General features: G+C 37.0%; 1 protein-coding gene across 1 annotated transcript in view; it reads left to right on the top strand.

Moving 5' to 3' along the window:
- Nucleotides 1-15,089, top strand: part of LOC131040442 (DExH-box ATP-dependent RNA helicase DExH15 chloroplastic) — a 214,516-nt gene that overhangs the window by 126,081 nt on the left and 73,346 nt on the right. Inside the window, exons 9-11 of the mRNA XM_057973365.2 lie at nucleotides 5,689-5,895; nucleotides 6,746-7,138; nucleotides 7,473-7,706. Of these exons, the coding sequence (XP_057829348.2) occupies nucleotides 5,689-5,895; nucleotides 6,746-7,138; nucleotides 7,473-7,706 (834 nt within the window). The remainder of the gene's footprint in view (nucleotides 1-5,688; nucleotides 5,896-6,745; nucleotides 7,139-7,472; nucleotides 7,707-15,089) is intronic.

Here is a 15,089-nt window from a genome sequence, read left to right as displayed (position 1 = left end):
CAATGGAGTGTAAAACAGGGTTTTACTTTTGTAAATTTTAAAAATATGAGAATGTTTCTGATTGAGTTGATGCTCAAGTTGAGGTTGGTGCCTCTGTTGCACAGAGTTGGTGCTCTTTAAGTTAGTTGCAGCTAACTATTGTGTTTGGGTTGGTGCCCACTTGTTTTAATGAAAGTTTTCAATGTCATGGGTTTTCACCCTGTTGGGTTTTCCACAAGATAAAACATGTGTTCTATGTGTGTCTTTTGCTAAAACTCTTTTATTTGATTGTATTTGTTCATAAAAGGTTATTGAGATACTGATTCACCCTCCCCCCCACTCTCAGTATCTCTATTTTGTTTATCACTTTCCTCATCTTCCTTGGGCGAACTTTATACCAACTCATGGATTCTCCATGTTTTGCAAGGCGGACTCTACTCTTGGTTTGGAATTTTCACAATGTGTAAAGGGCGGACTTTGTCTTAGTTTATGGATTCCTTGCTAAGCATAGGGCGGACTTAGTAATAGCACAAGGATTTTTCCAAGCATGGGGAGGGCAGACTTGTTGCTAACACAAGGAATTCTTTCCTTTCCTTGGGTGGACTTGGTACCAACTCATGGATTCTCCATCTTTTGCATAGCGGACTTTGCACTTGGTTAGGAATATTCATCATGTTGCCAAGGCGGACTTGCTATGAATCCAAGGAATTTCCTCATCATTCCTAGGGCGGACTTCACATGCCACCAAGGAATTTTCACTAGGGCTGGACGGACTTCATGTGAGGTCAAGGAATTTCCATAGTTCCCAAGGCGCACTTCATGTTGACACAATGAATTCCTTCCTTTCCCTGGGTGGAATTGGCATTTGGGCAAGGATCTCTTCCTTGAGAGGGCGGACTTGGTTAGGAACCATAGAATTTCTCCATGTTTGCATAGGCGAACCTCATCAAGGAATCTGGAATTCTTTCATGATTGGAGTGGATTTTTTTCATGGAAACAAGAAATTTCTTCCATTTGTGAAACAAACCTCATGATTAAATCAAGAAATTCTTCCACACTTAGCCTTTTTTCTTGTGATCTTCCATTAAAATTCTTGACAACAAACTCTCCTAGCCCGACATTTCTTCTGACTTAGAAACTACCCATGATCCCGAAAAAGGCAAAAAATAACTTTCTTTTTTTACAAAAAAAGTAGATTGAAAAAGCAGGTTCCCGAATTGGCCCCAAAATGCAAAAAAAAAACTTTCTTTTTTTAGAAAAAGTAAAAAAAGAAAATTTCCTAAAAATAGGAAGTCAGAAATTAGAATTGATCGTGGAAAATTGTGATTTTACTCCTTTGACTTGTTTGAGCACATATGTAGTATCATAACACTCTTTTGACCATCCTATCTCCTTATTGATTTTGATGACTCCAATTTTTTATAAGCTTGACTCATTTGCAGAGGTGAGAGATCGGATACAAAACCCCAAGGCGCCAAAACACTACCCTAAAAAGCAAAAACAAGGGGATCCCTATTTGCAATGGGGCGATGTGTGATTACGTCACAACAGGACCCCCACTTTCTGCTTTGGTTTAATGTTTTGCTTGGCAATAGTCTCTTAGTTGTTAACCTTTACTAATGAGTGGGGTTGGTCATGTCAATCCAAGATGAGGAGTTGAGGTCAGGTTGCTAGGAGATGTTGAAGTGGAAAAGTTGCAATGTTGTTAGGAAGCAAGAAGTTGTCAAGTTACAAGGAAAGAGGTTAATTACCAGGGTTTGTCATGGTCAGTGTGTCTAGATGAGATCAAGTAACCCAACGATCATTGAAAGCTTAATAGGCAAGATTGTCTAGGTGCGCATGTCATTTGACATTTTGTGCAAACTAGGCTAGATGTTGCACCCTAGGAAGTGTGACCTTAGGCTTACAAAATTGCCTTCCAATGATGAAATACATTGAAATAGCAAAGAATGAAGGCAATGAATGCATTGAAGTTTGAAGAATAAAAATTCGACTAGGTCAAAATTTTGCTCAAGTCATGGTCCTAATCCTAGCTTGCTCACCAAGAGCAATTTGTGCAAATGGACCCTAAAAGTGTGCCCATGCTAGAGAGGCAAGGATCACAAGATAATCTAAGGCAATGCTACTAAGGGATCAAGATTGAAGAATTCGGGTGCAAAGAATATTTTTGGCTAAGTAAAGATTTTTCTGAAGCTAAGGACCTTGCCTTGAGCAACGAATTTGTGCGAATGAAGGTGAAAAATGTGCTCAAGCAAGATGTTGTGTGAATGAAGGTGAAAAATGTGCTCAAGCAAGAAGTTGTGCGAATGAAGGTGAAAAAAGCGCTCAAGCAAGAAGTTGTGCAAATGAAGGTCAAAATGCCGCCAACCTAACTTGTGCAAAGGAAGGCCTAAATGCCACCCTAGCATGGAATTTGTGCAAATGAAGGTCTAAATGCTGCCCTAGCATGATAAGCTGTGCAAATGACTCTTGGAAAGCCACCCAAGCAAGAAAGATTTGTGCAATTGAAGGCTAAAATGCCACTAACCTTGTGCAAATGAAGGATAAAATCCCGCCAACCAAAGGTTGTGCAAATGGATCGTGAATTGTTGCCAACCAAGGTTGTGCAATTGAAACCCAAAATGCCGCCTTAGCAAATCCACTTGTGCAAATGACAAGGTAAAAGCCACCTACCAAGAAAAGTTGTGCAAGTGGAGGCATGAAAGCCGCCCAAACAAAAGAGAGCTATGCAAGTGCAGGATGAAAAGCCACCGAATTGTGTAAATAAAGGGGCAAAAGCTGCTCCAAGGTTGTGCAATCAGCCACCAAATCTGTGCCCTCCTTCAAGCTGTGCCAATGAACAAGAAAATTCTGCCATACTTTGTGCAGACTCTGACCTCATTTGCACCCAGCAAGGATAAGGAATCAGATCAGGATCAGACCTTAATCAGACCTGAAACATCACATAACCCAATCTGCTAATCAAAATCAGACCACATAGAGACGAAAGATAGGTAAAGTTAGTATGCGTTATATGTGTTTGATAGCCTCTTGTTTGCTTTGCAGGCGACTAAGGAAGAAATCAAAGGGGCAGGTCTGATTGTAGGAGGATCAGAACAACACTTCAAGGAAGGATTTCACCACGTGAGTCAAGGTAAGACAATGAAGAAATTAAGACATTGTAATATGAGGAATGCTACATCAGCAACATGAAGAAGATTCAAAGAGGAGCGACTTCATATCATGGAGAGGCTTTGCAATGACAACATCATGACAGGAAGGAATTCAAGATAAAGGCTTAACAGAATGAGTAAAGCAAGAAATTTAGTGAGACAACTCAGCAGTACATTTGCAAATGATCAACACCTCAAGGTATAGCATAATGGACTGCTCAAGGCAAAGGACGAAGATCTCAACATCATGAAAGAGTTAGGGAGGATAAAATCAAGACCTGCCCATGAAGAGGAAAACGTTTATAATCTTGAATTTCCTTTGGAAATCCAAGAATCATTACTAGTACTTTAGGTGAAGGACTTCGAAGTGAAGGGGATTCATGATCAAACATCATCAAGAAGTTAACTAGCACGAATATAGGTCAATCAAGGCAAGATAAGCAAGCAAGGATAGAGGATTGACATGACCATGAAGATGCTTCCCATCATCATCGCATTAAGCAAGTTGGATAATGTTGAGCATCAAGAGATATTGCTCAAACATTTTGTGTTGATCTACCAAGTACAAGCAAACCAAGGTGGCATTCTTGTCATCACCGACCAATCAGAGGGCTCCATGTCAACATGTCCAGATGCAATCTACCCGACTCACCCATGGAGGCACAAAGTTCGAGATACCTAACCTCATTTTCTATTGGTTCACATTCAATGTGTGACACATGTTACACTAAATGTAATTTTCTCATTGGCCGAAAAGGAGTTTGTTGTAACCAACCCTAATTAGGGTTTCCACCTTGTAATCTTGGCCATTAATTGTGAGTCCATCCGAGCCATTCATTGTAAAGAGCTATCTATAAATGGCTCAAGTCTCTCATTTGTAAAGGTTAATAGGAGAGTAATAGATAATAGTAGAAGAATAGACAACAATTAGGATTTAGAATTTAAAGTAGAAGTTAGAATAGGAGGAGAAGGCAAAGACTGTTGCTAAGATCTTGTTGTAAGAGACATATTGCTTTCATTGAAGTTGTGGTGAATTCTATATGTTAATTCAACATGTTGCATGGTCTCTATTTCTCATTTGCTTTAAAGTTGGTTAGATGAATGGAAGATATCATTGTTGATGAATGGTGTACCTATTGTTCATTCTACTTGTAATTTGTTGATTGCTTGCAGTGTGTAGTCAACTGAACTTGTGTGGAAGCTTAACTTCTATTACTTCATGATTATTGTTCGTGTGGTTGATGTGCATTGGTGATATGAAAACCATTCGTTTATCCTTAGGAGATTGCACCAATTTTGTGTAATTGTTCCTTGATGGCGAAACAAAGCTTGGTTGGGTCACACCTCATCAACAATTAGTTCCTACATTCTTAGGATTAGATTAGCTTTCTCAACCCTTAATTCCTTTTGCTATTTGTTTTCCAAATTAAGTAAGTCTTCATGTTCCAGCAACATTCAAACAAGAGTTCATACAAAACGTAAGTCTCCTTGTGATTCCAGCAAAATCACATCAACCATTGAGCTATCTACACGTCAAGGCCTGACAATAGAAACCTTGGAATCATCTCGGTTGATCACATAATTTAGCATCCGCGGAGATTTTGATCAAGAGAGGATAGAGTGTCTTTGGTATTTTATTCTGTGTTGCATAGTGCATAAAAACACATCAACAGAACCCATTCCCTGTTTTCAGATTAAAATTCAATCAATTTGTTGCTAATCTGTACTGATGTTTTCTTCTTATGAGTTCATAATATTGTAAGTTCTAGACACACCAAATAAAAAATTGTAAGATTGACATAGATTATGGATCTCACAAGCCATCTTTTATGTCTGCCCCTTAAACTGGTCTTTAGATTCTCTTCATTCTTGGAGACTATTGTGGATTTTTCTATTGCATGGAAAGATGTGTGAGTTGATTCCTAGGAATTTTTGAAGCAGTATAATTCTACATATGTTGAATAAACTTTCATGCTTGGAGTTCTACTTTGATTGCCAGCTTCCCAGGTGCTTGCTTATTGAAAACTGTACAGTAATCACTATTTTGTATTATTATTGAAGACAAACATGAATAGATCATGTCTTGACTCTTTTTTAATGATATGCCTCATTCAATGTGTTATCTGACATTTGTCTTCATATACAACATGGAAATAGGATATATGCATTGAGTATCAAGATCATTAATCGTAAATATATAGCATTTAAGTGATGTGTGCTCTATAGGTACAGTGTAATATCAGTGACTATCAGCTATAGTCTCTTGTTGTTACCTGAGATGGTAAAGTTGTAAGATGAATTCTTGGCTTTTAATTAATCTGAAGTTAGAAAAAATAGAAAAAATATTGAGTAGAAGGTGGAAAAATTGCATAGTTATTTATTAGTTCAGCACTCAACTCATGAGGTTTAAATCTTGTAGTATGAAGGTTGAGGCACCTATTGTGAGGCAAACCAAGGTGCTCAGTACTGTATATTGTTTAGACTTTTTAATTCTACAAAAGTTCTTTACCTGGATTTGGACATGCTTGGATTTGATTAATAACTGAAACTTTTACAGGCTATGAGGCTAGAACGTTTAAGGGCACACCAACAGATGGAGCGTGTGAGAGTATCAGCATTGAAGCCTTTACTAGAGAAGTCATCAGGAGAACAGATTCATTTTATTTGCTTGCAATACAATGACAAAAATAAAACAAAGCACTCTGTTCCAGCACTTTTTGTTGGCAAGATCAACACATCATCATATATTGGATTAGAAAGTAAGGTAAATGGCATATTCAGATTTCAATTACCTCATAACAATATAAACAATTAGACTAAACTTACAGAACATTACATTTTACATTCATGCCTGGATCAGATATAAATTTCATTCTTTTTCCTTCATCTCAAGACTAAGAATTGGCTAGTCATCAGCTCTTATTCAGTGGAGTGAATGAAGTCTTTAGTTATGCATATCTATCTTCCATTTACAAGAAATATTTTTGATATCTTAATTTACAAATTATAATTCATTATTTAACAGTCCTTTTTTGAACAGTTGTGCTAATTTCTAGAGAAAATCCATAAGCCTGTTCCAAATGACAGATTGTATGGATAAACATAACTTATGAAATATTATAAGTGTAGGTATTCAGAATGGGTAATTGTTTTGAGTCATGATGCTCTCATCAGAGTTCCTTAAAGTAGAATATTAGAGCACATTGGGAGTCTCTTTGCACTTCTGTATAGCCTGACATTTTCAAACTTTTGAAGTGTCTATTGTTATCAATTTGTACTTTGTGCATGGTAAAATCCATTAGATGAGAACAATATTGTTACTCTTGACAACCACAAGGCCTTTTTTAATTACTTGTTGGACATAACATCATAAATTTATAAGTCTGCTTTTCTGTACAAAAACAAGTACTATTTAAATTTTGATCTGCTTCATGTACTTATCACTTGCTAAAATGAAATGTTTTATGACATAGTTCAAGGATATGGATAAACATTTATTCCATAGTTGTTTATCTCCTCCCTGTTATTTCTGCACCAATCATTTTGACATTCTAAGTTAACCTTATTTAAACTACTCATTCATGTTCATTTCATAACCTTGATCTTTGCTGCAGATGGAGGAATGGTATCCTAACAATGATGACATAGATCAATATGGCGAAGCAATAAGTGATGAAATGGATGTATCAGACAATTTGAATGGTTTGGAAGAACAGGACTTAGTGGTGTCTTATTATGTTGCATTAGGCTCAGACAATACATGGTACCTTTTTACTGAAAAATGGATTAAAGCAATATATAAGAGTGGCTTACCTGATGTTCCTCTCGTTCCTGGTGACCCTCCTTCCAGAGAAATATTAAAGAAGAAACTTGAGGAGGTAAATACTGCATGGGAAAAAGTGGGAAAATCACAATATGGTGATTTATGGCGTGCTGAAGGAGCAATTGACACATGGTCATGGAGCTTAAATGTGCCCCTTTTGCATAATCTTTCTGCTGAAGATGAGGTATGATATTTTAAGAAAATTATCTTGATGAACCAGGAAGATAATTTAGGTAACTTAACAATTTTGTACTCAATTTGGTGGTTTTATTGGTTAGGCATCAATGAAAGGACATTGTTTTGAAATTTTTTTTAGGATACATGAAGAGGAAATGTTTTCTATTTAAAGCCCATATGTGTAACTTTCTAATGCTCAATCTGTCCATTTCAATATGTTATGATGCTTTACAGCAGATTATATTAAAAAAATTTAACTGAATTGTAGTTGCCATTATGCTTTAAAAATATCACGTGGGTAGTTTTGTGCTGACAGTCTGTTTGTTTACTGAGATTTACAGATAATAATGCCAAAAGAATTTATTGAAGCACAGAGGACTTACAGAGAAGGCAAGAAACTTATAAATACTTTTCAAAGAAGGTTGAGAAGTACAGAATGGTATAAAGAATTTCAGAGGCTATCAGATTTAAATCATGTACAAAAGGAAAAAATTGAACGCTTAAAAGCAAAAGCAAGCCGTATTAAAGCACGAATAAGTCAAATTGAACCAACTGGATGGAGAGATTTTCTCCAGGTATGGAACACTATCACTTTTGGAGATTATGTTATGTGCATTGATTTGTAAGGCAATTTTGCTCCATATAATGCTGCTATGCTAAATTTCCTCTCATATAATGGACCACAAAGCACATAGCAGTCCAATAATTGAGAAAAAAGATTCATTCATGTTTAATTGTAAGAGTATTCCTTGACCATTCTAGAGTTAAACTGAAAAGGTTTGTCTTTCACACACTTCTTATTTGGAAAGAGTAGCTATATCTTAAATACCTTATAAGAAGCATTTGCTTAAACCATAGAATACTGATTGAGAATGCAAGCTATGTTGCACCACTTGCATGATTATATTATTAGTTGTGCTCCTGGTTCCTTTTCTGATAGCTGGAACTTGGACCAAGAACAAATTTACCTCTAAAAATGTGGATGGTTGTTATACTTTTAACCGTTATTATGACTGGTTCCTGATGTCATTTTCAGTAATGATTTCCTCACATTTTGAGAACACAATCCATTAAGTTTCCTGGGAAAGACAATTCATTTTCTTCATTGTTTTATACATATCTCTATTTGTATTTTTTAGTACAAGTTAACTTACTTTCACTGGCGCACAAATATTATTCTGATATACATTGATAAGGTGGTTTTTTCTTGTATCTAAGTTTTAATGGATGTTTACTTTAGCCTTTCTTTAAATATTTCAAGGTCTAAATAGAGAAGTTTAAGATTTTGATCATTTCTCCTATGTCTTCTTGTTGCCAACATATAGACCATAATCAAACCCTTTCTTCGTAACTTACCTTCCCATTTGCTCAATAAGACATATAGAAAGATCCAACTCATCATCATTTCTACAGAACAATCAATTGAAAGCAAGCTGTTTAAAGAGGCACTGCTCTGCCAGAGAGGTAAATAAACTGAACATGAAAATAACATTCAACATCAAATGTTCAGCTATCAAAACAATGCACAGCAAATTTTGTGTCCATTTCATAACCCTCTGCAAAAAACCACATAGACCTGTACCATGTTAATACCCTACTGAAAAGAACAATATAGTTCCTGCTTCCTTTGTTCTAATTTGACATGACTTTTGAGAAACAGCATTACCATTTATTTCATGATGGAAAATTGACTTAAAAGTACATTCATTAGCCTAACAGAAGTCTTCTTGACACAAATAAGATGTTAATGTCCATAATTTTTTTCTTGGAATGCTGCATTGTTACCTTACAAAATGACAAAAAGACCTCTTAATATTTGTCAATTCTTCACAAAATGGAAGGTTCAAGGCCACAAAGCGCACGACACACATGTAAAGTTACTGCATAATACAACAATATAAATCATGTAATTGTAAATTAGACATCATATTCAATATTCCAATTATGCTTACATCTTCAATGATTAGAAAAAGTATATGAAGCAAAAAGGAGGATATTTTATAAAAAGTTGATAAAATACTTGATTGTAACCCTAACCCTAAAAATGAAAAAAAATTATAAATTCTTCCGGCCAGCAATTCAAATCCAATTACACAGAGAAGAAAGGCAAAGTGTAGTAGAAGAGGCACGAGTTTCAAACAATTCCATGGTATCCCATACACCATCCCTGTATTGTCTCAACCTAAGATGTTTGGAGGCATACTTTTGTTTGATTTGAGATATTACTAGTTCTGAATCCCCAAAGACACTGAGCAATTTAATTCCATGCTTGGTAGCCACATTAAGTCCAGTGAGTAAGGCTTCATATTCTACAATATTATTTGTACATTCAAACATCAGTTTGAAAGAATACTTGAACGTCTCTCCATCTGGTGAGATAAATACAATTCCAGCCCCACTTCCTTGCTGCATGATCCATCAAAGTACATCTTCCATACTTGGTCTTTACTCTTCTTGACTGTAGACTCTATCAGGGTCAATCCTCTCAATTTTGTTTTCGTCAATTCTACTTTGAAGTTGTCCATATCTGACTGGATGAAACATACCGAATCAACAAGTTCCGCCTCCTCAATGATGTATTCAGAGCGAGGTTCTCTCTCAATCCTTACCTCCTGTCCATTTACTGGTATAGTAGCATATGATAAGTCTAGCTGGACATGGCCTCCTATCAGGTTCGACCCATTGTCTTGACAATAACATACCATAGTTAGGAGGGACATCAACCACAGTGATGTCTGTTTTATAAGATGCTTCTGGACATGCTGCCAATTTGAATTCAACATCCTTCATGACACCAACCACTGGGACGGAACGGTTATCCATGGCATAGCATTTACCAAAATTTGTGTCCACTAACATTCCAAGTTCTTTCATGACTCCTACTGGCATAACATTTATAGCAGCTCCTGAGTCAATCATGCAATTTTTTATCATCTTGTTATTGATCATCAGGGTTACATAAACTGGGTCTACTTGTGAGGGATTTTTTGTTATTGTTGACCCTAAATATATGGTTGGAACAGGGTCATCATTATTTTGGCTATTTTGCTTATGTTCCTTGGTCTCTTCCTTAGATACACCATTGATCACCTTCGAGGTTTTTTCTCGGTATTCGAGAAACTTCATCATCTCAAGTAGTGGAACAAAGACCTTCATTTGTGCCAAGGTGTTGGCAATATCAAATGATGTTGTAGTAGGCAGTATTGAAGTGTTCACTGTCCCGTCCTTATCACCCTTTTGCATCCTAGAAACTTGCAACTCCTTTTCCTTAATTAACTTTGTGTTTTCTTCTCGAGTCTTGCTTGGCTTAGTTATTGGTTTAGATGTTTTATTACTTTCCTTTATGGACATGCCTGATGGTTTGCTTTGTTCAAGGTCTACAGTTCTGTTTCTTAGCATATAAGTCCTTTTGGCTTGTTCAACAGCAGCTGTAGTAATCCTCTCTCGCTCTTCTTTCGTAGGGATCCTCAGCCTGACTTCATCCTCCTCATCTGAGAATACCTGTTGCATACAGCACTGCTGATTAATCCGCCTAGAATTTACATCACTTCCTTCACTCTCCTCAGATGAGTCACAATCCTCAAAGGATAGTAAGTTTATCGTACGATCATATGCATATTCTTCACATTCTTCCTCTCTTCCCTGCAACTTCATTGCCACCGCGCACTAGTAAGGAGAATGAGGCATATCACACGCTAAACACCACATATCTTCATCAACCACTTGGTTCACCACTTTTCTTAAAGGATCTGGTATTTGGTTACCTTCTTTCGGATTCTTGTCCACTGGCTTCCCGCTTCCCATCCTTCCATGCGGTGTTATAAGGCATGTCATGCAATTTGGGTCTGTCATGGCGATAGAATTGTTGTTTCTCAGTTTTGTTTACTTTGACAGACAAATCCTTGGGGACATTCAGCACCTTGTCCAACTTGTCATCGTCCTTTGTTTGTTTAGGGGCTTTTGGATTGAACAACCTTGCATCCTCCCTTCTTCCTATAGTTCCAGCTGCTTTTCTATTATTCTCTATAGTTATGGCCACTTTCATGACTCCTTGAAGGGTTGTATGATTCTTTGTTCTGAGCTCATAGTTTGTTTTACTGACAAAAGCATTTATGTAGTACAAAATGCCGACTTCAGGAACCGGTTTCATTCTATTAGGAATTTTATTCGTAACTCTATTAAATCTCTTATTGAAATCGGCCACTGTTTCATTTGTATCCTTCTTGATGCTTATGATCTCATGTAAGGCAAACTCCGGGCTATTGTGATCTCCGTACTATTCAAGAAAAAGTCTCTTGAACTCTGTTAGGTTGTTTACTGAAAAATCCGGTAGTGCTCTGCACCAATCTCGGGCATCCTCTATTAATGACTACATGAACAACTTCATCTTAACATCCTCATATGGGAGACAAAAATCCTCCATAACTGTGTCAAAAGCCTTGTAATGTGCTTCCCCTGAGATGGCGTTACTCCCAGTGAACTTTGGTATTGCAGTCCTAATTTCATTAGGGATAGGGTGAGGATACACCATCATCCCTGAAAAGTCGAATTGCCTGATGCGTTCTGTATTCATCAGCCCGTATCCACCATAGTTCGGTTTCACATTGTTATTACAAAAAGGATATTGGTTTTGTGGTTGAAAGTGGTTTTGATATGTAAAGTTATTGAAGTGATTGCATTGATGCTCAGGAGGTATGTTATTATATGGAGAGTTATTTCGCTTAGAATTGTATAGAGGGTTTTCAAACATCTTGTAAGTATTGTTTTTTGCATTGGTTTTATCTGTACTGTCTCTCCCTCTATTTGATCCTTGGGATGCCTATTCACACCTTGCCCTGTATCTCTCCAAGTCATGATCAATATCATCTTCATTGATATTTATACCCAATCTAGCAAATGATTCTATACATTCTTGTACTCTTCCTTCATCTTTCATTTCAATGGCTACTTCCATCATCTGCCTCATCAAGTCTGCCATACGATCTAATGCATCCACCTTGCTTGAGCCTGAGGAACTTGAAGCCCCTGCCCTTGAATTTGGACGGTGATTCTCAAAGCCAGGAGGGTATCTCCCTTTCCGCGCTCTTTCCACGGCTGCCAAATCTTCATCCTTGGGGTATATGGGGACTGTATAATTCTGTTTACTCAAGGCTGGATGTGAATGGTTTTCAGAATAGTGCTGATTATACTTCCCATTCATAAAGTTATTTTTAGGTTCCATCAGACTATCTATTGATTTCTCCTTTGGATTTCTTTAACTTTTCTTCTGATCAAAGTTTAATTGGACTATGGGGTGGCCTTGTGTTATTGACCTCCTTCCGTACATAAAATTTCTTATTTCAGAGTCACCACCTTTCTTCTCGAAAGGAATTTGTATTTTGTATATGAGTTCTTTCCCACAGCAGAGTACTTTTTTTTATGAATGTTCCCCAGCAAAGTCGCTAATCTGTTGGGTCTCAAATCAACACATTGGATAGGTTCTAAGGAAATGCCAACTCCTATGATCAAACCCTCCAATTGACTTGGCCAACTTGTAGAGTGAACCTATTTGGTTACTAACTCTCTCACTTTAGGCTCTGCAGGACCTAGGCGGGTATACCTACTCACTAGTTATTTTCAATGACTAATGTTTTTTATAGCAGATTAAGTATCTTGATCTGATTTCCTCCCATCTCAGAATGGCATAAATTCCCACGATGGAGATATAGCAGATGAGTTCAAGATTGTTGTTGTAGAAGTTATTCGATCTTTGTGCTTGAAATTTATGTATATACACTATTGCTAGCCTATTCTATATTTCCTACTCAGCTACTCCTATTACTTTTAAAGTGAAATGTAAACTGATGAGTTGTATTCTATAGATGACCAGTGCCTTTCTTCGTTGTATGGGCTATAGAGTCTTTATATTTCTTTAGGACTTATTGTGTAAACTTATGAGACAATTTTTAAACCCACCACCTCTCGATGAGTCTGTCAGTTATTGTTTCTTATGAGCTCTAGTTCAATGTCTATATTGTAAACTGCTTGAATGAAATTAACCCTAACTTTTAAGAGACCATCCAAGGAAGAAATACAGGGAACAATTACAATTCGCGAGTAAATCTTTTTGATCCAAATCTACAATATGAAACACAGAATTTCACTGGAAGAACACGAATAACCTTATCCACTTTTAGATAATATCATAAGCAACTGCCTGCAGAAAATGCAATAATCCACAACATAAACGCAAAGGAAAACGACTGATTATACTATATATATTTGCCAAAATATTACAATGGTAAGCTTGAGGCTATAATCTACTCCTCTAATTGTTTTTCACATTACCAAAGTTCCCTCCTTTATATGAGAGTATACATTATCACCAAGCGTTGTGGCTTTTCAACATATAACCATTACTTAACATTTTTTGTTAACAAACTGGAAGATAAACAAATTGGGTACCCCATGTGCTCGATGTACTTGTCATCTTTATTCATTCCAACATCTCTGTTTAGCATCCTCATGTCGTCTTTGATTGGTTAATAATGGCAGTTTCAACAATGATTACTTGGGAACACATTCAAATTTAATGGCGATGTGACCTTCCCTGGGATTTGTTTCTGATTTTCGCGGCAATCATTTCGATGAAAATATATCTTTCAATCCCTTTTAGTTTATTCCATCGATCTCTTTGTCTCTATCGATGATACTTTTGTTTTGAATATTACTTCGAATATGTATTTTCTCCCTTTATCGAAATGCTGCATTCGGTCATTATAGCCGTCTCCCCATCGATATATTTCTAATGTCAGTTAGGTTTCATGTCGAAGAGACCTAGGGCTTCGGTGACTTCCTTTATCCTTCCATCGAAACACCCTTTCTATCGACATCACTACACCCCATCGATCAATGGATTTGTCGTTTCATCAAAGTCTTCTTTACTTTGATGACGTGCTTCCGCTATCATCTTTTTATCGATGAGCTCATTAGTAATTTTTATCGATAAAGTTGTATCGGCAAAATCATGCATATCGGTAACACGCCCTTTAGCTTCCTCAAAACTCATATCTTCATCGATATCTTTTATCGATGTAACTTCCTTTTGTCTGATCGATATCATTCTTTCGGTGAATCCTTTTCATCTTGTATCGATGGTATTGTTTCTTCAAAAGCGATTTCTCATCGGTGGGGACCACCTCTGCTTTCTTTGATACCTTTTGTCGGTGAAATCATCGCTTTCGATGAGTCTTTTCTAGAGTTCACCTGCACTCCCTTTTCTTCGATATCCCTTGTATATCGATGAGACATCACTGAGTCTCATCGATACTTTTTGAATTTTGGATATTTCGATAGAATGCTATTACTCTTGCTCAATAACTTATGGAATATTATGATATCAATAAAAATAATGGTTTTTTCTAAAAATGGAGGGCTCTTGTAATTCAATCTTATGAATCAAGATATTCTACTTAATTCAAATTTGATGCTCAACATGGAGGAAGTGAAGGCAAAGGGAAGGTCATGCAGGCTAGGGAATCACAAGACGTCCGTATAGAACAAGTGCCTCCGTTCAGCGAAGTACAAAGTTCATACGAGGAAGGGGAATAAAATTGCTTAACCTGTATGAAAGCGACACAAAACTCAGGCATCGTACGAAGGCCATACAACGAAGAGATTCATTCGAACGACGTAGGGGGAGATAGGTACCTTGGTAGAAAAGATCCGTACAGGCAAGGTAGCCCACCAATTCCATACGAGGCAAAGCTGAGATATCCGTATGGTAAAGAAAATCCATCAATTTCGTACAAGATAGAGGAGAAATATCCGTATGGTGAAGGAAATCTGTGGGATACAAGTTTGTGCTAGGTGTAGGTACACATGTACAAGGTGGCCATAAGTGTGCGTCCAGCGCTAACACATCCGTACAACGCCAAGATCACATTGCACAGCAAAGTCAAGCAACTTACCGAAGGAGA

This window comes from Cryptomeria japonica, chromosome 6 (genome assembly GCF_030272615.1).
Source record: "Cryptomeria japonica chromosome 6, Sugi_1.0, whole genome shotgun sequence".
Taxonomy (NCBI): domain Eukaryota; kingdom Viridiplantae; phylum Streptophyta; class Pinopsida; order Cupressales; family Cupressaceae; genus Cryptomeria; species Cryptomeria japonica.
The sequence above is the reverse complement of the archived record's forward strand: the minus strand, read 5'-3'. Positions and strand labels throughout refer to the sequence as shown.